Source organism: Parasteatoda tepidariorum, chromosome 10, assembly GCF_043381705.1.
Source record: "Parasteatoda tepidariorum isolate YZ-2023 chromosome 10, CAS_Ptep_4.0, whole genome shotgun sequence".
In the NCBI taxonomy this organism is placed as follows: Eukaryota; Metazoa; Arthropoda; class Arachnida; order Araneae; family Theridiidae; genus Parasteatoda; species Parasteatoda tepidariorum.
In genome coordinates this window covers 75,130,201-75,153,581 of record NC_092213.1, presented here as the reverse complement: position 1 = coordinate 75,153,581, position 23,381 = coordinate 75,130,201, and the positions used below count along the sequence as shown (strand labels likewise).

Below are 23,381 nucleotides of genomic sequence, written 5' to 3'. Positions count from 1 at the left end.
TACAAACAGTATATTGATAGTGAGAGGCATAAAAACTTTCTGCAGAATTTCAAAAATTGCAAATATTGACAACAAATTACACTTTCAAAAGTCGTCTACTGTTCAATATTTGTCACACAAGTTGTCAATAAATAAAATTCGCTGCAAAAATCGCAAACAATTTTAATCAGTAACAAAAATTGCAAATAAGTTAGTTACTAAAGTTGCCAAAAATTAAATTAGTTACAAAAATGCCTACAGATTTTATCTGTCACATAAGTTGCAAATAAATTAAATTGGCTGCAAAAATCGCCAACAATTTTAATCAGTAACAAAAATTGCAAATAAGTTAGTTACTAAAGTTGCCAAAAATTAAATTAGTTACAAAAATGCCTACAGATTTTATCTGTCACATAAGTTGCAAATAAATTAAATTGGCTGCAAAAATCGCCAACAATTTTAATCAGTTACAGAAATTGCAAATAAGTTCGTTACTAAAGTTGCCAGAAATTAAATTAGTTACAGAAATGCCTACAGATTTTATCAGTCACATAAGTTGCCAATAGATAAAACTGGCTGCGAAAATCGCCAACATTTTTAATCAGTAACAAAAATTGCAAATAAATTAGTTACTAAAGTTGCCAAAAATTAAATTAGTTGCGAAAAGGCCTACAGATTTTATCAGTCAATTTTAATCAGTTGCAAAAATTGCAAATAAGTTAGTTACTAAACTTGCCAAAAATTTAATTAGTTGTGAAAAGGTCTACAGATTTTATCAGTCACATAAGTTGCCAATAAATTAAATTCGCTGCAAAAATTGCCAACAATTTTAATCAGTTACAGAAATTGCAAATAAGTTCGTTACTAAAGTTACCAGAAATTAAATTAGTTACAAAAATGCCTACAGATTTTATCAGTCACATAAGTTGCCAATAGATAAAACTGGCTGCAAAAATCGCCAACATTTTTAATCAGTAACAAAAATTGCAAATTAGTTAGTTACTAAAGTTGCCAAAAATTAAATTAGTTGCTAAAAGGCCTACAGATTTTATCAGTCACATAAGTTGCCAATAAATAAAATTCACTGCAAAAACCGCAAACAATTTTAATCAGTTACAAAAATTGCAAATAAGTTAGTTACTAAACTTGCCAAAAATTAAATTAGTTGCGAAAAGGTCTACAGATTTTATCAGTCACATAAGTTGCCAATAAATTAAATTCGCTGCAAAAATTGCCAACAATTTTGATCAGTTACAGAAATTGCAAATAAGTTCGTTACTAAAGTTGCCAAAAATTAAATTAGTTACGAAAATGAAATGTTCCCTTTCAATATTTAAACAATTATAAAATTAATTATAAATTTAATAATTATAAAATAAACAATTATAAAATTAATTATAAAATTAATTATAAAATTAATTAATTAATTAAAATTAATTATAAACGTATTTCTAATTAAACTTTTTCGAACATTTTTTTAACGAACTGTTAAAAGCTTTTAAAGCGTTTAAAAGCTCTTCTGGAACAAAAAGCACTACTGTTGTTTTAGTCGCACTATTTCGTCGAACCCCATCTCCCTCAACAAGTGCAAAATTCGTTCCATTTGCACTTGACTGATGGTGATTGCGTTCTTTTTTTCCAGAACCGAATTTCGTGGGTTCGTACGACATCGGGGAACACGTGTACTTCTTCTTCAGAGAGAGTGCAGTAGAGTACATCAACTGCGGGAAAAGCATCTACTCCAGAGTGGCCAGGGTTTGCAAGGTGAGTGCTTTTTACGGGCTGTACTAGGGGGCTGTTTTTTATGACTGCTACTAAAAACCCTCTTTGCTCGAGTGATAGTGTTTTTCTTCCTGATAAATGCCCACTGCTGTTTTTACTTCTTACTCGAGATGTAACTATTTGTGTTGTATGTGCTCTTCAACGCTGAGGCAGAAAAGCAATGTTATTTGTCGAGATGGCATCGTTACGAATAAGTCCGTTATTTTTCGTTTTATGTTTAATATGTATATACAGAGGTGCCATCTATTGGAATTTATCATAATCAAGATTAGGGTCTTACAGTTGAGTAATAAAAAATGCGATTCTTGAGAATTTCTGTATTACTTAGTTATTTCCCCTTTACCAAGAGTTAAGAAATTATGTTGTTTGCATCTATTGCAATATATAGAGGTGCCATCTATTGAAATTTATCATAATCAAAATTAGAGTCTTACGGTTGATTACTAAAAAATGCTGTTTTTGAGAATTTCTATATTAAGTAGTTTAAAATAAGTTATTTCCCCTTGACTACCAAGAGTTAAGAAATTATGTTGTTTGCAGCTATTGCAATATACAGAGGTGCCATCTGTTGCAATTTATCATAATCAAGATTAGAGTCTTACGGTTGAGTAATAAAAAATGCGGTTTTTGAGAATTTCTGTATTAATTAGTTTAAAAAAAGTTATTTCCCCTTGACTACCAAGAGTTAAGAAATTATGTTGTTTGTAACTAATCTATTATGAGCAACCAAAATAAGTATCTATTATGCAGCATTGTTATTAAGTCGTGTATTTTTTATTTTATGTTTAATATACATAGAGAGGTGCCATCTATTGCGATTTATACGCCATCGTTACGATTTCATAATCAAGATTAGGGTCTTACGGTTGAGTAATAGAAAATACGGCTTTTGAGAATTTCTGTATTAATTAGTTTAAAATAAGTTATTTTCCCTTGACTACCAAGAGTTAAGAAATTATGTTGTTTGCAACTAATCTATAATGAGCAACTTAAAAAAAAATAAGTATCTACTATGCAGCATTATAATTAAGTCTGGTATTTTTTATTTTATATTTAATATACATAGAGAGGTGCCATCTATTGCGATTTATACGCCATCTTTACGATTTCAAAATCAAGATTAGGGTCTTAGGTTGAGTAATAAAAAATGCGACTTTTGAGAATTTCAGTATTAATTAGTTTAAAATAAGTTATTTCCCCTTGACTACCAAGAGTTAAGAAATTTTGTTGATTGCAGCTAATCTATTCTGCAGCGTTATGAATACGTCTTGTATTTTTTATTTATCATTTAATATGTATACAGAGGTGCCATCTATTGCGATTATCCGTCATCATTACGATTTTGTAATCAAGATTACGGTTCAGAAATAAAAATTGCGATTTTTGAGGATTTTTGTAATAATTAGTTGGAAATAAAAAAATTTCCCTTGACCACAAAGAGTTAAGAAATTTTGTTGTTTGCAACGAATCTATTATAATTTTTTCTACTTCTTAAACAATTCCAAAAGCAATAAACAAAAACAATTTCATATTAAGAAGAAATGAAAAATATAAGAAAATAGGAGTTAGCTCCAATGGAAATCTCCCTACTATGGTACTTGTCCCTATCCAAGAGTTTCTTTTTTTTTTCTGAACCTCGTTCAAAATCAGACTCGAATCCTCGTTCAGACTCGAATCCGAATCAGATTAGCTGTTCAGTAGCGGTTATTGAACAAGTATCTAAAAAAAACTACATTTTAACATCAGTTAATTTAATATTTTGCGTTGAAAAGTTTTTGAGTTTTGAATGCTTGCAAAAATTTGTAAGACAGTTTCCTTTGAAGATATTTATTTCTTTACAAATATTTATCTTTTCTTTAAGGAATTTTCTTTATCTGAAAAGCGTGTTTTTATACTGTATAGCTTTCTATAATAAAAAAATTACCATTCTTATTTTTTTAATTGCAAATTTGTCGGTAGTTTTTACATTTCAGGAACTAAACATGGACTTCTCGATTTGCACAAATCGTATTAGTTTTATTTGCGCAACTTTCAAATGATATGCTACTAACTTCAAAGAGTAAAATAAATTTGCAATGCCAGAATTTTAAATAATAAAAAAATAAATAAATTGAATGTATTCTTACTGGTTTGAAAGTATCGGGTGAAAAATTAATGAACTCTGCCCGTGAGTAAAAATAAAAAAAAATAAAACATTTTATAAAAGCAAGGATAAACCGGATACAGATAAACTTTATTTTTCCCTCTGCAACTCAACTTGTCGTTAAAATCCCTCTTTATGTAAGTTCAAACTGGAGGTGAAAAATTATCCCCATGCTTGTTAAAGGGAACATTAATGGAAAAAGATACCTTTTCAAACACGGTAACTGGTCCAATTTCAAATTATTATTTTTTTTTAAGTCATTTTGTAACCTGCGTTTGTAAAAACATTTCCTTTCCTACTACCTCATTACAGAGACTAATAATATTCATTTAATTTATTTATTTCCTTCTAAATTTGTTATTTTAGAGCAGCGGTTCCCAATTTTTTTCGACAACGGAACCCTAAATAATCAACCTTTTTTTTAGTGGAACCCCGACTTCATGAATAAAGTTTATTAAAGTGAACGTTATAACCCATAATAGACTATTTTTAAAATATTTAATTCGAGGCATTTTTCATCAGTTTTATATTAATAATATTAAATTAGGTTTTATGTTGAATTTGCAAATCTAGTCTAGTTACGTTTTTGTTTCTGGTGTATATGCAAAAGCTCAAAATTAACAAAATAAACCTAATTATAGTTTAGTTTGTGATTTAAAATTTAAAAAAATAATGCGTGGAGTCCCTCCGCGCGGAAGAAGTTTAACTTCGTAACCTGCGACGTTAATTGTAGAAGAATCAGCAGTCGTAGAAGGATCACTAGTTCTATTCAACGACTCTTTTTCCTGCTCCGATCGCTTCCGTGCTCTGTAATCACGGTAATATTGTGCATTTTTCCCTCGTGGACCTCTTGAACCAGTGGAAGTGCTTGTGGTTGCCTCATCGTCTCGCCCTGGAAAATGTATTTGTATTAATAATGTATGTGAATGCGTCATAATGTAATTTCAGAAGAGAAAACCTAACAATCAATTGATATTCACAAGAGACGTACCTTGACATAACCTTAAATCCGTCGCATTGTCCGTGGGATTGTTTTCACTCATTTTTTACAATTGTTATCCACTAAATTTGAAAATAAAAAATACTACCCTATTAAATTACATGTGAATCAAAGCAAACTAAAAAAATATTTATAGAAAAACAATACTTTTATGACTTTTATTATTTTTATGCTAGTGAGAACCAAATCAATTTTGGAAATGAATGAGGGAAAACTGGATCCTACCACGTGATTTCCCGGCCAATAAAAATGTATCGTTAAACATTTAACGCAACCTTGTTGGAAGTCGCATAAGAAGTATAACTTCAAAAAACTTCTGTAAATATTGAAAATGGTTATTAGGGAAACACTACATTTTTCCCAGTGAAGAATTTACTTCGTTTCATTTTTAGTAAAAGTCTCGATATATTATTATTGATTCTAAATTAAATAAATATTAACATTGCATGTTACTCTATAGTCTCTAAAGCATTAAATATTATTTAATTTTATAATTATTGTTGATCTTCAACAGCAATCCAAACGTTAAAATCAGACGATATAATTAAAAATTATTTGTACTAGTTAGTATTTTAAAATCGCGTCCTTTTTTTTATAAATTATGTAAACATTTTTAAGTAATTGACTTAAAACAATTTTATTTAGTTATCATTTTTGCATATACGTAAAGACATATTTCTGATTGATATTTACACAGACACTTCTGTTTTGTTTTAAATACAAAAAAGTAAATTTCATAAACGTTTCAGTAAATATTTGTATCTACTTTCAACATTATTTACTGACTTATTATTTATACTTAAATTTGATGTAATATTTAAGTTGTAATTTGATGTATACTTGAACAGATATTACCTAGTTGGTATCAACGTAGTTGTTTTTTTATATTAAACACAAAATAGTAAATTTTATAACTATTTTAAATAAACATTACTATATTTTCATCGTTATTTAATAACTCTTAAAAATTATGTTTGAATTATAAAATAATTTTAAAGTAAAATCTTAATATTAAATACATGATTGCATCGAATGAAAAATTGATTTAGATAAAATATTTAAAAAGTTTTAATTTAATGTTTGTTTCTCCTGAAGAAAAAATCTTTATTTAATTTGCGAATTTTTTCCAGCAAATATTTTTGTTATTTTTGTCGTCTTAATTAATCTAGAATCTACATTAAGCCAAAATATACATTTTTTTTCGTATTAAAGCACATTCATATTAAAGATCGAATTCCTATACTTTTATCCCTATACTTTTTTCCGAATACTTTTTTTTTGTTTTGATTTTCTAAATACCTTTCATTATTTTAAATATTTTTTTACGCAAAAAAATACGTTTATGTTATTCATATGAAAAGTAAAACTATACATAATTTTTATTCTCTTTTTTTAAAGAAAGAATAAATAAAAAAAAAATTCTTTTGGTTTCGTTCTTTTAAAGTATTCGAATTTTTTTTTTTTTTTTGCTTTTGAAAAGAATTCCATTAACGCCAGAAATGAAAAAGAAGATCGCCAACATTATCTTTTATTACCTACAAAATATCTATAAAAATAATTTTTAATGTTTATCATTATTCCTCAACTTTTTTATGATATGTTCTTCAAACTGAAGTAAGGAATTTTCTTTTATATATAAAGGAAAAAGTGGTGTAAGAACGGGTAGCTAAGATTCGAAGGCCTGTTGGAGCCACAGTGTTACAATTATACAGTCTACTTAGACACAGACATATGGAATTAAGATGTTCATCGTTTTATTGTGTACAATATATCGTATTGAAAAGTCATAGATGAACTACTTCTTATCATAAATGATTTTTTTTCTAGAAAAAGTCATAAAACCAGGACTTACCCCATCAGTGGGGCAGGGTTAAGACGGATATATAACTAAGACCGAATTGATAATTCTATGGAAAATTTAGAAATACTATTATTTCAGAGAAAAAAATAGCCGAGATTTCTATTTTATATAACAGTTTATAAAAAATTATGCTTGCAATTTACATGTGATGTAAATTGCTTAAAAAAAAATCGCTTCAAAAAAAATCAAGACAATTGACCTAGAAACTGTGATATTTAATTAAATTAAGATATTCATCGTTAAATTGCGTACAATATCGTATTGAGAAGTCATAGATGAACTACTTTTTGTCATAAATGATTTTTTTTCCAGAAAAAGTCAAATGACCAGGACTTACCCCATCAGTGGGGCAGGGTTAAGACGGATCTATAACTAAGACCGGATTGATAATTCTATGGAAAATTTAGAAATACTAGAATTTCAGCGAAAAAAATAGCAGAAATTTCTATTTTATATAACAATTTTTAAAAAAATTATGCTTGAAATTACGCATGCGTACTGGAAATGCACATGCGTAATTACTCACATACGGGGGCGTACAGAAGCTATGCGAAATCTCCCTAGAATTGAACTAAATAATCATTGTTTGTTAAGGTATGAATCTGAAGTAACGGTTAATAATCTGGACTAATAATAACTTTTGTAACTGTTATGACCAATCATTAAGAATAATTTAAAAACAAAATAACATTAAAGAGCTAACATATTATTACAAACTTATCTACACAGTCTCAGTGAATTAATTATTTTTTTCTCCACACTTACTGGAATATGAATTATTTAATACACATTTATTCGCTAGAATTTTTTATATAATGACTTGGCACTCATATCTTTTTTAAATGATTGAATTATTTAGTATTCAATTTACGTAACATTTTTCGTTTGTTCGAACTTTCAATTTCATATTGTGTCACATACCAAAGATTGATAATTAGGCAATTGTTTCTTTACTTATGAAAAGAATATTGTTTTAAATGAATTTACCATTACGATTGGAGCTAATAAACGCACTATCCCTTGATAAATATTTAAGAAATGTCTATCATAAAGGAAGTCTAAGAAATATACCCATTAGAGGTTACAAATTAATACTTAAGGGATTAAAAACAGCTATCGAAATATGTCAAATCACACTAGTGAGAAGGTGGGATGAAAAATATAATCACCAGTTTAATAAAACTTGAAGATATTTCTAATAATCGGCTTTCAGTTATTGTTTCTTTGGGCAATCAAACAGGTTTTTATGCCTTCCCCGCCTTTATGCCTTTAGTAGTGATTCCTTAGATGTCGATAGTAATTTCTCTCCCCGATTTGAATAATTATCTGAACATAAGGATATAAGTTTCTCACAAATTTGTGGATTTTCTTAATATTCTCATTTTCCGTTATTTTCATTTTTAGCATAGAGGGCGCTACCTAAAGATAGTCAACTACGAAAAACAAGAAATAGATTTTTTTTTAAATCGAAGCTTATATCAAGCACTTACTTTACGATTTCATTAAAAGCATTAGAAGTCATATTTAATAACTTAAAAAAATATACATGAAAAATAAGATATATAATGAAGCTAATTTTTTTTATGAATAAAATCATAAATATGCCTTTGAAATTGAATTTTAAAAAGCAATTCTGCATAAAAATTTTCTAAAATGTTTTTAATGTTTTTTTTTTTTAAAAAAATACTTTCAAAGCATTAATGCAAAATAGATAAATTTAACTTCATAACATTTCCTTGATTACGAGTTTAAAATTATTCAAGTCATTATTATCATAAAAATATCTTAAGGCGCGCATTAATATCGAAATAGTTTTTTTTTTCATCTTTTGAAAAAAAAAACCGTCCAACTTTTCAACTCAATCTAAAGCACATATGTTCCTATAATTAAAATTCAAAATTTCTTTTTGAAGTTCATGCATTAGTCAGCTACTAAGAAAAACAACTTCATATATACTCTATGAATTCAAGTTTTTTTATACTGTTTTCTTTCATGTTTTTTTTTACAGAAAGACACAGGAGGAAAAAATATCTTGAGCAAAAACTGGGCCTCGTTCCTGAAGGCCCGACTGAACTGTTCCATACCGGGAGAATTTCCATTCTACTTTAACGAGATACGTAAGTATTTTTCATGAATATTAATTCCACTTTTTTCCCCTCTTTTTCTTCTTAAAGCATAATTTTGCATATACTTTTTCACTACCTCTGTACTATCTTTAGGTTCTGTATTTTCTTGTAAAAATGTTTTTTTTTTCCCTTCTCGTAATTAATGGATCTTTTCACTGTTGCATAATTAAGACAAAAACAGGAACAGTCCATTTGTTTTGATGAGGAATTACATTTTTGCTTAATTAAAGACGTGGAAGAGGGAAAAACTAGTTTTTTTTTTCCTTTCCCGCGAATAGTGGTTAATGAGATTATGTTAACTAACTACTTTGCTATTTTCTTTTCAAACTACTCTTGGAAATTCAATGACCAGTTATGCTTTCTTAATAAGTAAGGAATTACTCACAGAACTTTTAAGATTTATGCTAAATAAATGGTTTTTTAAGTATTTTAAGAGGTTGACGCTATTTAGACCACATATTTAGTTTTTAGAGCTGTCTTTGAGTTTGAGAGTTTTTTTTTCTTAATTGCTAAATAAGAGGTGAATGTACGCTTCTATTTAACTTTTAAATTACGAGAGCCGTTATTTAACGCCATCCACACGATGCTTTTATGTACTGAATCAGAATTGTGACCTGGATAGCCTGGTTGGTAGGGCGTTTGACTCGTGTTCGTGAGACACTGAAGAATCCCTGCGCATTAAACGGTGGCTGGGGTGCATGTTAAATTTGTCGTGGTCACAAAGTCCTCCAAGTTCTCATAATAAATCAATACCTCTAGGAGTACTGAATTTTAATATAAATGGGTCCTTCCTGTAAAATGGGCTGTGACGTACGTGCGTCTGAAGTCGTATGCTTGGCCATGGATGGCGCCACTGAAAAACAAGAAACGCATCCTCTGCCTTAAAAATTCGCTTGGATTCCAATAGCAGGCTTGTTGATATTGGCAGGTGGCATTAGTAACAACAACAATGAGAAGTGTGATTACTCATTGAATACCGTTTTGATAAGAAATATATATATATAATTTTAAAAAAACAGTTCTGGTAAAATAAAAGAAATCTCACATTATTCCCTTCCCTTTAGCTTTGAGTTCAAAACGCTTTAAACGAAACCCCAATATTTGCCTTTATTTTGTTTTTATTGCAAAATGTAATAATTTAAAGGACAATTCCGAAATGCTATTTATTTTTTAATTTATAATGTGTTGCTGAACAGTACAATCCTTTGTATTAAGGATTGTATTGTACAACAACATATTACACGCATTAAGCGTACAAAATGTAGTGAACGAGGAGTAACAATTGTAGTTTGTACTTAGTTTTTATTGCAAAATATTCTGAAATATTCTTCCATATACGGTATTTCTATTGCAAAATGTGCTGTTGTACTATAAAATATCATTCTTCAGTACAATCGCATATTTAGTTTCTTCTCTTTCTTTTTTTTTTCCTTTTTTTTTTTGTAAAATTTACTGAATACAATTCTCAAGCAAAGAGAGTTAAACAATTAAAAATCACCAGGTTTTCACGATACATTCAATATAGCAATATAAACCAGAAATATGAGCATACGACAATCAATAATCTTTATGTTGTTCATTTTCGCAAATTTAAATGCGTACTTATTTGAAAAATTATAATTCCGATTTCAGTCATTTGTAGCTTTGTCTCAAGAAATGAATAAATAAAAATTGTATTTTAAATCATCCAACTCTTATTTTTGTACATATGTCTTTTTTTTTTTTTTTTTTAATNTTTTTTTTTTTTTTTTTTGCTGAACATAAGCAGAATTTATTTTTTGCGCAAAAGTATAGTTTTATTATTCTTCAATAACTAAATGACATTAGAATAAATAACATCGAGCCACCAATAATTAAACAAACAAAATAGCTATTTATTCCAAGGTTTAAGGTCATGCGTTCTAAGGTTAAGGGTAAAACCTTAAAACTATTGCGCCGATTGGCAGCAATAATTATAAGTTTTTGAAAAAATTGCTCAATTGCTCCTTGTTTATCACGTTAGGTACTCCTGTATATACAACAACTTATAACAAAATTACGATCTGGTAAGGTGTCCCTCACACTGCCGATTGGTGAGCTAGCGGTAGTGAGTTCGATCCTGGCAACCGACAATACAACCGGTGTGTATACACAGTAAGGTGCATGTTAAATCTGTAGAGGCTGTAAGTCTTTTCCTTGGTTGTGGTTTGAAGAAAGAGAAGAACCAGCTCAGGCGCTGACCACGTTGTCTGATCAAGGTCAAAATTATGTGACCTTTTTTCCATGGCCGATAAAAAAATAAAGACCTTAAAAACGGGGCTGGGTGCTTAGCCATTGTTGGGTGGTGTATGTATGGTCCAACCTTTCCAATTCTGCAATTTTTCAACTGACTTAATTTTCGCTTTTTCAACAAGGAATTCTCACCATTGAAAAGTTAGTTAAATTCCCTTTCGTAGCATAGGATGTTTTTCCCTATTTCTTTTGACACAATTCAATTGTCTGAATATTCATTCTCTCGCACAAATTCCTCACATTAAAATCAAAATATTTTTCTCCCGCAAATTTCTCCCCATATTTATTAATCTCTTTTATTTTTTTTCCCTTCCCCAGAAATCTTTAGACCTTCAATTTATTATCTCTCTCGCACTAATGTGAGCTTCCATTTCCCTATACATTATTCATATCATTAAAAGGTTTTATTCAATTTCCAACTTTTTTGCCTTTTTCTATTCGCGTTTTTCCTTCTAAAGCGCATCTCAACCATTTTTTCCCCATTTTTATTTTCCTTACACACTCATTCTTTTGCGATAGCTTCATTAAATTACAGGTAAAGCAACCTTAATCCCTGTGATAGAGAAGTAAGAATTTCGAAAGAATTGTAGATACTTGAAGGGGAGGGAGTCGAAGGTATTCGAGAACTTTTACTCGTCTTTTTAGCAGAGTGCTCCGTCTCATTAAGAACTTTATATTGAACGGAAGCTTTAGTTCTTCTAAAGGAAAATGAAGGATAAAAAACAATGGGAAAAATGCCCCTTATTGAATTATTCGTTATATCACTGGGCATTAATTAAGGAATCTAGTTCGCTTTTTAAGATAATTCGATTTTGTTGGGTAGGATTTGATTATTTGAGTTGTAAAAATTGCTAAAGCCTTGAAATGTATATTACCATCTTCTTTATTATTTTCTAGCACGATTTTTCGGAATTTCTTTGAGCGGAAATTGGAAAAAAATTAATTAATTATTGCGTGGATTGTCGATGTTCTTTTTGTTTTAAGATTGGGACTGCCTTTTTTTTAATGAAAAACATATTTAGTTTATCATTAGGTTAATATTGTTGATACCGCCCGTGTGGGTATTTGTATAAATCCCTTCTTTGGTATAATTCGTTAAATTAGGGTATTATTTCTAAAAATAATTTTAAAAAAAAGAAATATTCAATTGCTTATGTTTTAATCCATTAAGGATTTTCATTAATTAATCTCTTAAATTATAACTTAGTATTGTGCAATGAAGGAAAAAAATTAAAACAGTGTCGCAATCATGCTCACCATATCGTTTCATTTTTTCCAAGTATAATTTCAGCATGCTGTTAATCTCTCCCGCCTGTTTGCAAAAAGAAAATAATCAAACAAATAAAAAAATGAATAAATAATGAGAAATCAAATTATTCTCTTATTAATGATTTATTTTTATTTTTTACAATTTTATAGTTGAATTATCAAAATTAAATTAATTTATGAGAGTTGGAAAAGACAACTAATGCGTTTTTAAATAGAACTTATACTTCATATGCTTATGCTCGAGAACCATTAATGAGCTAATCTGCAATAAGGGTGATCCGTTAAAGTGTAGAGTCAAGAGTTTTCAACAATTTATTTATGTAATGTTCGTATAAACTATTTTCGTATCTCTAAAGTTAATTAATTTCTCTCATTCAGTCATTTACTTTGATTATTTGGTTGTATTTATTGACTTCAAATATTGAAAATTAAATAAATGCCATTATGTTTACTTCCTTCAAATATCGAAAATTAAATAAATGCTATTATGTTTACTTCCTTCAGATATCGAAAATTAAATAAATGCCATTATGTTTTCTTCCTTCAGATATCGAAAATTAAATAAATGCCGTTATATGTTTACTTCCTTCATTGTAATGATATTTTAAACCTTTTTTCTTTGTATTATGTTTTTTTAAAGATTTGATTTCTATCAACTAGTGTGCTTGATTGTATTAATTTGATTTTATAGCTAACGAAAAATAAATAACATTTTATTAAATTAGTAGTATAGAAACGTTGCTGTTCATGGTGCGTAGCGTTTTTAAAAAGTACTTAAAGGTGCTTATTTTCTATTTTCGTTTTTTAAAAGCCCTTAAGGGTGCTTTTTCAATAGGGAGCTTATAAAAAGTGTGTAATTTTCCCTTTTCGAAAATGAGATTTTTTTCTTTACCGTCTATTTTCGCCACGTATTATGCAAAAGTGTGCTTTTCAGATTGTTCTATTTAACGTTTTCGCAATTCATTCAACCATAAGCCATTTCGGCCTACCGTCGGTCCGTAGCACCAATCATTTTACATGTTTGATGAAATACTTGTGAGTCCGCATGTGCGTCTACTAAGCTGAGTTCGGTGAGATTCTAGCACTCTCAGGTGCAACTTTGCTGCATTTTGAAAGATATTCTCAATTTCAAGCTTCATTTTCCACCCTCTGAAATCGAACCGAAAAATCTCTCGATCTTTTTATGGTGGCAAATATAATCAAGAAAAGAGTTCGTCAGAAACTAGTTATTTTATCACGATCATGTAGAGTCTTTGAAAATTAATTTTAATTTTGTTAGTGTATATAGCGCTTAAAAATATTTTTCAGTGCTTAAAAAGTACTTAAAAGGTGCTTATTTTTTGCTGAAAGGTTTGGCAACGCACCCTGCTGTTGTTTCAGCAAAGATTTTATAAGGTTCGTAGTTGTCCCAATATTTCCGATTTTTAAAATGAAATAGATTTGAGAGCAATTTAAAAAATATATAATCGCAAATAAAATATATTTGATTATATTTATTTATTTATTATGTTGTTTTTTTATAAATGTGTAATTTTGTGATGAAATGTTTAAAATTAAATACACATGTGATCCGGGAAGTAGAAAATAATCACAAAAATTATATTTCTAAATATTTTATTAAAAAAAATCGGAAGCGACTGCAAGAAATCTGCATATATTTCTTACGAGTTTAATTAACCTCAGCGTTTCTTAATGATATTTCCATCTATTTTTGTTTGCTCTTTCTTTATTCGTTTTTTAAGTTTATTTTGCAGCAGAATAGCCGCATTCGGCTCTTGTATGATAAAACTCTATTTTTAATATTTTCTTTATGACCCTATGAAAAGGCTCAACTTTTATTAAAAAAATTGTCCAATTCATACCGAACACCTTGTCAATAATTTGCTTTTAATATAACGAACCCGTATTGTCTTCAATTAGTCTTAAAGCATGGTCCAAATTTAAACCTGATTGAGGCTTGAAGACCATACAATCTTTAAGATTATAAAGCTCAACTTTAATAACGAAGATGTTCTAAGTAAACTCTTTATCAGTATCAAGGCATTTTATTTAAATACAACGCTATCTTTTTTTATCAGATAACGGAACTCAATTTGTACAAAAACGCGTACAAATTATAAAGACGGCATGAAATTTGAATAAATGTTTCATTATTTGCTTTACGTGATACAATATTTTGAAAAAATATTGTTTCTATTCTTCTCCATTTTGATTTAAGATACATATGTAAATGTTTATCCTAACGGAGTGTTATTTGACCACGAAGCAAATATGTTTAAACTGTAAATTGTATACCAACATATAAATAAATGGATGCGAAGTGTTTAGAATTCCATTCGTAACTTATTCTTGTTAGTAGAGCATATAAAATAAAAACAAATGAATGAAATATACAAAAAAAACTAGTTCATTTTCTTGAATTCTATGTATGCCTTATGATTTAAACCATTTTACCTTGCTTTTCAAAGTTAGGCATTAGGGATTTCCCCCTCTCTATTGTTTCTTTTGTTATCATTTTATTCCAAAAGCTGATTATAATCCATTCGTTTTCGGACCAGTTGTTCGTAATAAGCCTTAACAATTTTATTCTCCTCTTCTTTTTTGGTTGGAATCCAAATCGGAATACTAAAGTTACGGAGAAAAACTTCCGATACAAATAAATGGCGGAAAAAGCAGAAGAAGCATAACATATTCCACTACCCGCGCCATCTAACGGAATTCTCTGAAACTAGAGCAGCACATTGCTTAATGACGCGAGTTGATACTCTTTTTCTTTCTTCGGTCAAAGAGTTTTTATACAGTATTGGAAGTCGTTTTTCTTATAAAGAACTCGAAAAATATCTACCCCTTTTTTTTTATATAGGATTAAAAATATCGATATAATTTTTTTTAAGTTATTTGTGATGGAAGAAATATTTTTCGCTTCAAAGGAGCACATTACACAGCTGATAGATTCAATTCTGAAATCCATCTTACAAATAGCTACGTTTGAATTGTTTAAGTGGAATGATCAATTTTTTAAGGTATTTGAATCGTTTCCTGAAGGAAAACAATTTGTTAAATCAATGTGCTGACTACTATGTAATTAATTTTAATAATTTTTACCTTATTTATTCAAATTCAGAAACCGCCCCAAACTTTGTGAAATTGTTGAAAAATCTGCTAATAATTTTTTAAATCTAAGCACAATTAGTGTAGAATCGTTTTTTTTTTTCGAAGATCCTGCTTTTGTAAACAACACAAAAATCCTGATTTTCAAGGAGTTAAAGTTTTAAAATTGTGATTTAAGGACGTCAATGGCACCAATTTTCGCATAAAACAATGTTTTTCAAAGAATTGTAGTTTTAAAATAGTGATTTAATGTCATCGAGGAAAATTTTTAATTATAATTATTCAAATAATTTTTTAAAAAAATTCAAAGGAGAATATTTTGTAAAGGGTTCGTTTTTTAAGATATATATGTATGAAAAGTCTGTTATAACAATAAAATAATTTGTAAAGGGTCTGTTTTTATGAGTTGAAGTTTTAAAATTGTGATTTAAAGACATCAATGTAACCATTTTTCGCATAAAACCATGTTTTTTTCAAAGAACTGTATTTTTAAAATTGTGATTTAAGGTCATCGAGGAAAATTTTTAATTGTAATTATTCAAATATTTTTTTTAAAAAATTCAAAGGAAAAATTTTGTAAAGGATCCGTTTTTTAAGATATATTTATGAAAAGTCCGTTATTGCAATAAAATAATTTGTAAAGGGTCTGTTTGTATGATAAAATAAATGCGTAATTATTTTTTTTGTTTTTGAATCTGTGTCAGTTGTGTTTTATTTGGTATAACTTAACCCACATAAAATTCAACGAAACTGCCGCGCTTTAACCTATACTATTTTTATAATTTCAGAGGACATCTACAAACATCCAGAAGATGACCAAAAGTTTTATGCCGTCTTCACAACATCAATGTAAGTTTAATTTCAGCATCATAATTCTTTTATTAATATTAGTTTGAATTAATCTGAATATCAGACTAGCGTATCAGTTATAGCTTAGGGGACAGAGCGTCCGCCTTCCAACGAAGTGAACCGGGTTCGAGTCCTAGCGATGGCTGGTGGATACGAATTCACATCCGGCTTTCACCCACCACAGTGCTGACGTGAAATATCCTCAGTGGTAGACCGATCATTGGTTAGAGTCCCCTTGCTGTGAGGCTAACCGTAGGAGGTTCTCGTGGTCTTCCTCTCCACTTAACGCAAATGCGGGTTAGTTTCATCAAAAACTCCTCATCGAAGACAAATTTCTCCCTATACTTGATCTGAGAGTTTCCTTGTCTTCAGGATTGGGTTCAAAATTGCAAGGCTACGGAGTTGAACATTAGTAGTCGTAAACCCAAAAATTGGGTCGGGTGTTCAAGGACGGTTACATACATAACGTAACAGTTACCTAAATCGACTATAATTTCAGTTTATCTTGACATTGGACACCCTCCCAATACATAGGACGATCGTGAATACATAAGACGTGATACATAGGACGAAAAAGTATTTTTGAAATCTGCCCAAAAGATAAAGTATCCATGAGCAGCCATTCTCTACTAAGAATATCTTGCTACAGCAATAGATGTATGCGGACCAGCAGCAGTTATAGAACTGTATTAGAACCGAATCTTCCATCCCAGCAATAATTGCAAACTGTTTTATAACCAACGTTGATCTATTGAGTGTCTATCCCACGTTGAACTTTGTTTTCTTTGGATTCAACTCAGAAGAAAAATCTTGGTGTCGTTTTTCTGAAGGACTTTCTGGTTTAAACCATAAACTAATAATATAAGTAGATTGCTCTCGCATACGTAGTGCAAAATTCACATTTCTCACGAAATTGTTGAACCTTAACATTCCTGATCCCCTTTGTTCTCAACTGTCTGTTGCTGGACTGGTTTACCTAATAGTGATAAAATGTTAGCATCGATACTTCATTGCAAAGGTTTGGAGTTTAGTCTTAAGACTAAAGTCCAAATTCAACTTCATTGCAAAGGTTTAGAGTTTAGTCTTTAGACTAAAGTCCAAATTCAACTTCATTGCAAAGGTTTAGAGTTTAGTCTTAAGACTAAAGTCCAAACCTTTGCAATGAAGTATCGATACTAACATTTTATCACTATTAAGTAAACCAGTCCCGCAACAGACAATTGAGGACAAAGGGGATCAGGAATGTTATGGTTCTGTAACTTCCACAATAGACAGTTGAGAGCAAAAAAGATCATGGAGGTTTAGGTTCTACAATTTCGTGATCAATGGTATGATGGTAGAAGTGTGGTCAGCATTGTGCACTATGTCGACCGCAGGCAAGCTAGTACCCATCGATCTAGAGCTAGATGACAGATGGCCCTAAAGCTAGATGATAGAAACTGCTAGATGGCCCTAAAGCTAGATGATAGAAACTGGTAGAGATAGATGACCCTAAAGCTAGAGGATAGAAACTGGTAGAGATAGATGACCCTAGATGATAGAAACTGATAAAGATAGATGGCCCTAAAGCTAGATGATAGAAACTGGTAGAGATAGATGGCCCTAAAGCTAGATGATTGAAACTGATGAAGATAGATGGCCCTAAAGCTAGATGATAGAAACTGCCTGCTGTCGACATAGTGCGCAATGCTGACCTCATTTCTACCATCATACCGTTGGTCACGAAATTGTGGATTTACTTTTACTGTTAATTTTTATAAATACTTTTACTGTGAGAAAAAAAGATTAGGTGCACTTTAACCATAGTTTAAACTTCAAATCAATAATACCTAATTCAATAAATTCAATCCAGTCTATTCCAGCATCAATAATTAAAAAACTACTTTTAGGAAATTAGAACCCTTTATTTCATAACAACGTTGTATTTTTCCTAAGACAACATCATTCTCTAATAGAATCCTCTCTTGACTGGGGAGGGGGGGGGGACTAAATAGGCAAAGGCCGACCACTCGCTCACTTGTTTAAGGAAACATGCAAATTTTTCCCTGTTAATGACATTTCCCTACCAAACACAATTAATTAGTGATAGTGCATTGGATTTTCTGGTTGTCTTTTCTTGTTCGCCTTGCAAGGCTTTTGTACCATCAACTTTTTTTCTTTCTTAGTTTGCTTGGGGCCTAAGTTAGGGAATATATTATTACTCCTCAATGATACGATTTCTTGAAAGTTGTTTTCTAAAATTAATCATTCAAAGCTGAGGAAGTTACCGAAATAAGCTTCTTGTTTTCTTGACTTCTTCAAGATTTCTTTGTTTAATTCCTTTTAAATCTAAACAAATGTACGTTATGATCAATGTACAAACTATTATAAAATGTTTACCACCCGAGGTACAAGTCTGATGGCTCTTTTGAATAGTTGGCAGATTTATACGGAGTTAATTTAACTGTTCTTCTTTATTTGGCGACATGCCGTACAATACATATTACTTTCTTTTTTTTTAATAATTTATTCATAATTAATCATTAATACTTGTACCATAAAATATCCTTAAGCAAAATGTTAGAGCATCGGGGTTATGAGTTGAAGCTGAATTAACTATAAAGGAATTTTGTATTTTCAAAGTTGGGTTAAAAACTATAAATCTTTAGGAAAGTGATGTCGATTATTAAAGGTTATAAATTGAAATTTTTCTGTTTATTTCGATTTTTGTATTTTAGAATTTTATGAACGTTTTGTAGTTACTGTCTGATTTTTAAATAATTAAAAAACAGTATCTGCTAATGGCGAGTAAAGTGGATTGTGCTAATTTAGCAACTTAACATTATGATTTTAATAAATAAAACTAAAAAATATTTTTTTTAATGGCGGGCACTTGGGATGTATTGTCCCATTGGCCAGGAGGGCCAGAACTGCTACTCTCTTCTCGTTACCCAGTGGGCACCTGTGGCTAAGCCACAGCGGTGGAGCAGCGTCGCCCACGTCACACAACCACAAACCAGTTTATAGGACGGGTCACATTCACACAATCACAAAAAGAAGAAAGGACATAGAACTCAGAAAGAAAGAAACATCCATGCCCTGAGAGGGATACGAACCCGCAACCATCGGCTCCGCAGTCAGGCACGCTAACCACCCGGCCACCTGGTCGGCAAACTAAAAAATATAAAAATAATCATTAATTTCTCATAAACAATCATTCTGAACCTATAATGAAAAACCTTTTCTATTGTTTAAACACAGAGACGCAAAAGAAAAACAAACAAGCTGCAACCGAGGGAGGAAAGAGGAATTAATACGGAAAACGTTATCTTTTGAATGCAATGCGCCTTACTTTTTAGGCGGGTCGAAAATAAAAAATTCTAGTCTATTTGAAAATCATAGATTTTAAGATTTGATTTTCTTTTTTTTCTATTTGATATATTATTCCTTTGCTAATGGTGTACCATGTTGTACCACCGCATATGGTCCACATGTTGTACCAGCTGTAAGCAAAAGGTTGAATAGAATAAATAATTAATTTAAATAAAGAACTGTTTATAGCTATTAACTAAGTATTTCTTAATTACTGGTCACTGAGTAATTATGTATATAAGTAATTATTTAATAAAATAATTTGAGATTATGATTCTGAAAAATTTCTGAGTTTAAGAGGGAAATAATTATAGAATTATGTATTAAAAAAAATTGACTATCATGCCTTTGGAATTTACTTCCGCAAAAGGCAGATTATATTGACAGCGTTTTCAAATCATTACTTACTAATCATTTGAGGCATACGAGTTTCATGGGAAGAAAAATTCATAATTACTTCGTTCACCGATTTTTTTTTATTGCTAGTTTTTTGCTCTTTTCGAAAAGTGAAAAAGACAAAAAGAATAGTGGTCGCTATTTTTCGCTACACTAATTGAAGTTTTGCAATTAACGCAGTGCGAGAGGGGGGAAACTAAGGTTAATTGTATTTCATATAAATGTATACCATAGCACTAAAAAAAATTACCTTAAATTAAAAAGACGGGACGGTTAATTATAGACTTAAGGGGGGAAATTAATGTTACTGCCCATTAAGAATAAAATAAAAATGCAATCTTAACTTTTAAAACACGTTAATTGCTGGCTCTGAAACAGGTAGGTCTGTTTTATACAGGAATTTATTCTTTGCAATGTTATAACTAAATTAAAGTTTAGCTTGTTTTTATGCTACTATCTTAAGAATCTGGTAAATTTTAAATTTTTTAAAAATTGTGAGATGTTTTGAAATGTGTAAATAAAGTGTTTTCTGTTTAGAGAGCACAAACTCGCATTTTTTTATTCGAGTTCATTTCATTTCGATTCGATACAAATGATTTCTCTACACTAAAACAAGAGATTTTAATTTAATCGTTTTCTGTTTTATTATAATTGTTTTAATTTCATTTTACTCAAACGATTTATCTGTACAAAGCTTCAGTTAGCAAGACTTCAGTTTAATAGTTTTTTTAAATCTTTTAGATTACATTTTTTTTCTTTTTTACTTTTTTTATGTAGTAATCTTTTTCATCAGCAATTTTTCTGTAAAAAAAACGACAGACTATAGTTGTATCGTTTTTGAAATTTTAAAATCATATAGATTACATTTATTTATTTTATTTATATATATTCATATTTGTCAAATAATTTCTTTGTACAAAAACTTTAAACTTAAGTTTTGAAATCTAATCGGATGCGTTATTATAAATATTATAATTATTTACTATTCATTTTCTTCAAACGATTTTTGTACAAAGCGGTAAACTTTAATTTAATCGTTTATATTTTAAAAATCAAATCAGAAAAAATCCATACAATTTTCATTCATAAGGTTTGAAAATAAATCTTACAAAATAACTTTAAACTCACTTTTGTATTAAACTTAGAGTAGTAATTTAATCACTTTGAGTTACTTAAAGCAATTTATTAGAAAATTTATATAATGTCATCATTACTTCTTTTTGTAAAAATTTAAATTGTAGAGAAAAGATCTATTTTAATTTTTTTGTTTTAAAAATTCACTAAAATAAATTTTTTAGAATCTTTATTTAACTTCTTCAAAAAATTTGATATTGTAGAATTAATTAATCGTTCTTAAAATAAATTAGAAAAATATTAAGTAAACTTAATAACACATTTTTTCTCCTAAAAATTAAATGTAAAATGGGACATTGAATGAAAATATAATATAATTCATTCTTTTTTAAAACTTGTAGAATAAAATTCTAAAAGTTTCAGAGTAAAAATTAATTAATAATGTTTTATATCACAAAAGTCTTTGTAATTTATAATTTTATCTCATAAGGCAATAATGGGTTTTAGGTTTTTACTTTTTTTTTAAATGTATTAAAAACATTTGCAAAATTATCGTTTTATAATGCTGAAGTTCGTAAAAATTTTATATTAAGTAATTATTTCTGGATAAGTTTATTTATTTCTAAAAGTTTCTGTAATCATATAAATAATAGAATAAATATTAGAGAATTAATTTTTTTTAAATTATCCTCTTAAGAAACTTTACATTACAGTAATAATTGAAAAGTTTAACTGTTTTTACAATTTCATATTGATAAAGAAATTAAAATATATTATAAATTTTAATTTTTATTTATCAGGAAATCACTACGTAACATAAACTTACCATCATCAAATCGATATCATCGATATCAATATAAACTTCATCAATCGTATCATCAAATCCAGATATGATTTACTTGAGTTTTAATACTAAGTCATATTTATTATTCTTTATGATTATTGTTATAATCTTAAATGATTATGAGCCATATTTGGCAACTAATGATAAAAGCTTTATTCGAATATCTTAAAAATTTAAAAAGTTACTAGCAATTTTAACAAGCAAGTAGTTTTTGTACTTTTTAAAACAGATTCAAAATGATAAGGGGTTTTCTACAAATGTTATTTTGTATAAGGCAAAATTAAATATCAAATGACAATACTTTAAAATAAACGTTCATATACGGAAATATGATTGTATAATAAAGAAAATATATGGGGGATGATTATCAACAATGCCGGTGTCATTTTTAATAAATCTTCTTTAAAAGTACAAAATAAAATTTTTGGTAAACCCCGTATCATTTGAGCTTTCTTTTAAAAAGTACGAAAGCTACTTAGAATTGCTAATTTGCTTGAAACTTTTTCAATTTTTGGTATAGTCAAATCGAATTTTTTTATTAGTTGCCAAATACGGTTCATTAAAAAATTTAAAAGATAAAAAAATTTAAATTTTTCTCGCGCATTCGTAGTATAAAAGAACTTTCTTAATTACTCATATCTTGCGCAGTTTTAAACAAATTTTTCTCTAATTTCAAAATAAAATTTTGAGGTTAATAAAAAATTGAGGTCTTAAAAAATTTTGTTCAGCTTTATTGAATATTTTTAAAGTTATATCAAAAAAAGCGTACGACAAAAAAATTAATTTTTTATAAAAATATCCATATTTTCAAAAATAATTTAAGCTACGTTTGCAAAATATGTGTAATTATTGCATATAATAACAAAAATAGTTGTTAAAAGTTACAAATTTATTGCTACATTTTTTGCCATAAGGTGTTTAAAAAAACGTTTGTAATTTGTTGTTGTTCCCTCAAACCTCTGAAAGCTTTAAACTTCATTGATAAGTTTGAGAAATCGCGTGTGATCTAAACACTTATTTATAAAAATTATTCTTTAAGTATTTTTTGTGAAAGATCGCAATATTTGTTAGAAGTTTTCATTATTTTGTGTCTTTATAATTATTCCACAGTTTTAAGATAAAATTCAAACATTTCATTTATTCTTTTTTTGCTTTCAATAGCAGCTTCATACTCTCAAAAGAACTAAAAAATATTTGCAATGTCATATTAAACCATTGCTGTCCCATGGGTACACCATAAATTTAAATAGTGGCGACTTTATTAATTAGTATCTTTTGAAGTAAAAGGGAAATAAATTATTGCAACGTTTGATTTACGAATCCAT

General features: G+C 29.0%; 1 protein-coding gene across 3 annotated transcripts in view; it reads left to right on the top strand.

Annotated features, from left to right (window-relative positions):
• The window catches only part of LOC110282721 (semaphorin-2A), a 535,140-nt gene that overhangs the window by 500,122 nt on the left and 11,637 nt on the right, over positions 1 to 23,381 (top strand). For all 3 annotated transcript variants that reach the window (XM_043041275.2, XM_043041274.2, XM_071186784.1), the window contains 3 exons: positions 1,622 to 1,743; positions 8,774 to 8,882; positions 16,331 to 16,391. In XM_043041275.2, coding sequence (XP_042897209.1) covers positions 1,622 to 1,743; positions 8,774 to 8,882; positions 16,331 to 16,391 — 292 coding nt within the window. The remainder of the gene's footprint in view (positions 1 to 1,621; positions 1,744 to 8,773; positions 8,883 to 16,330; positions 16,392 to 23,381) is intronic.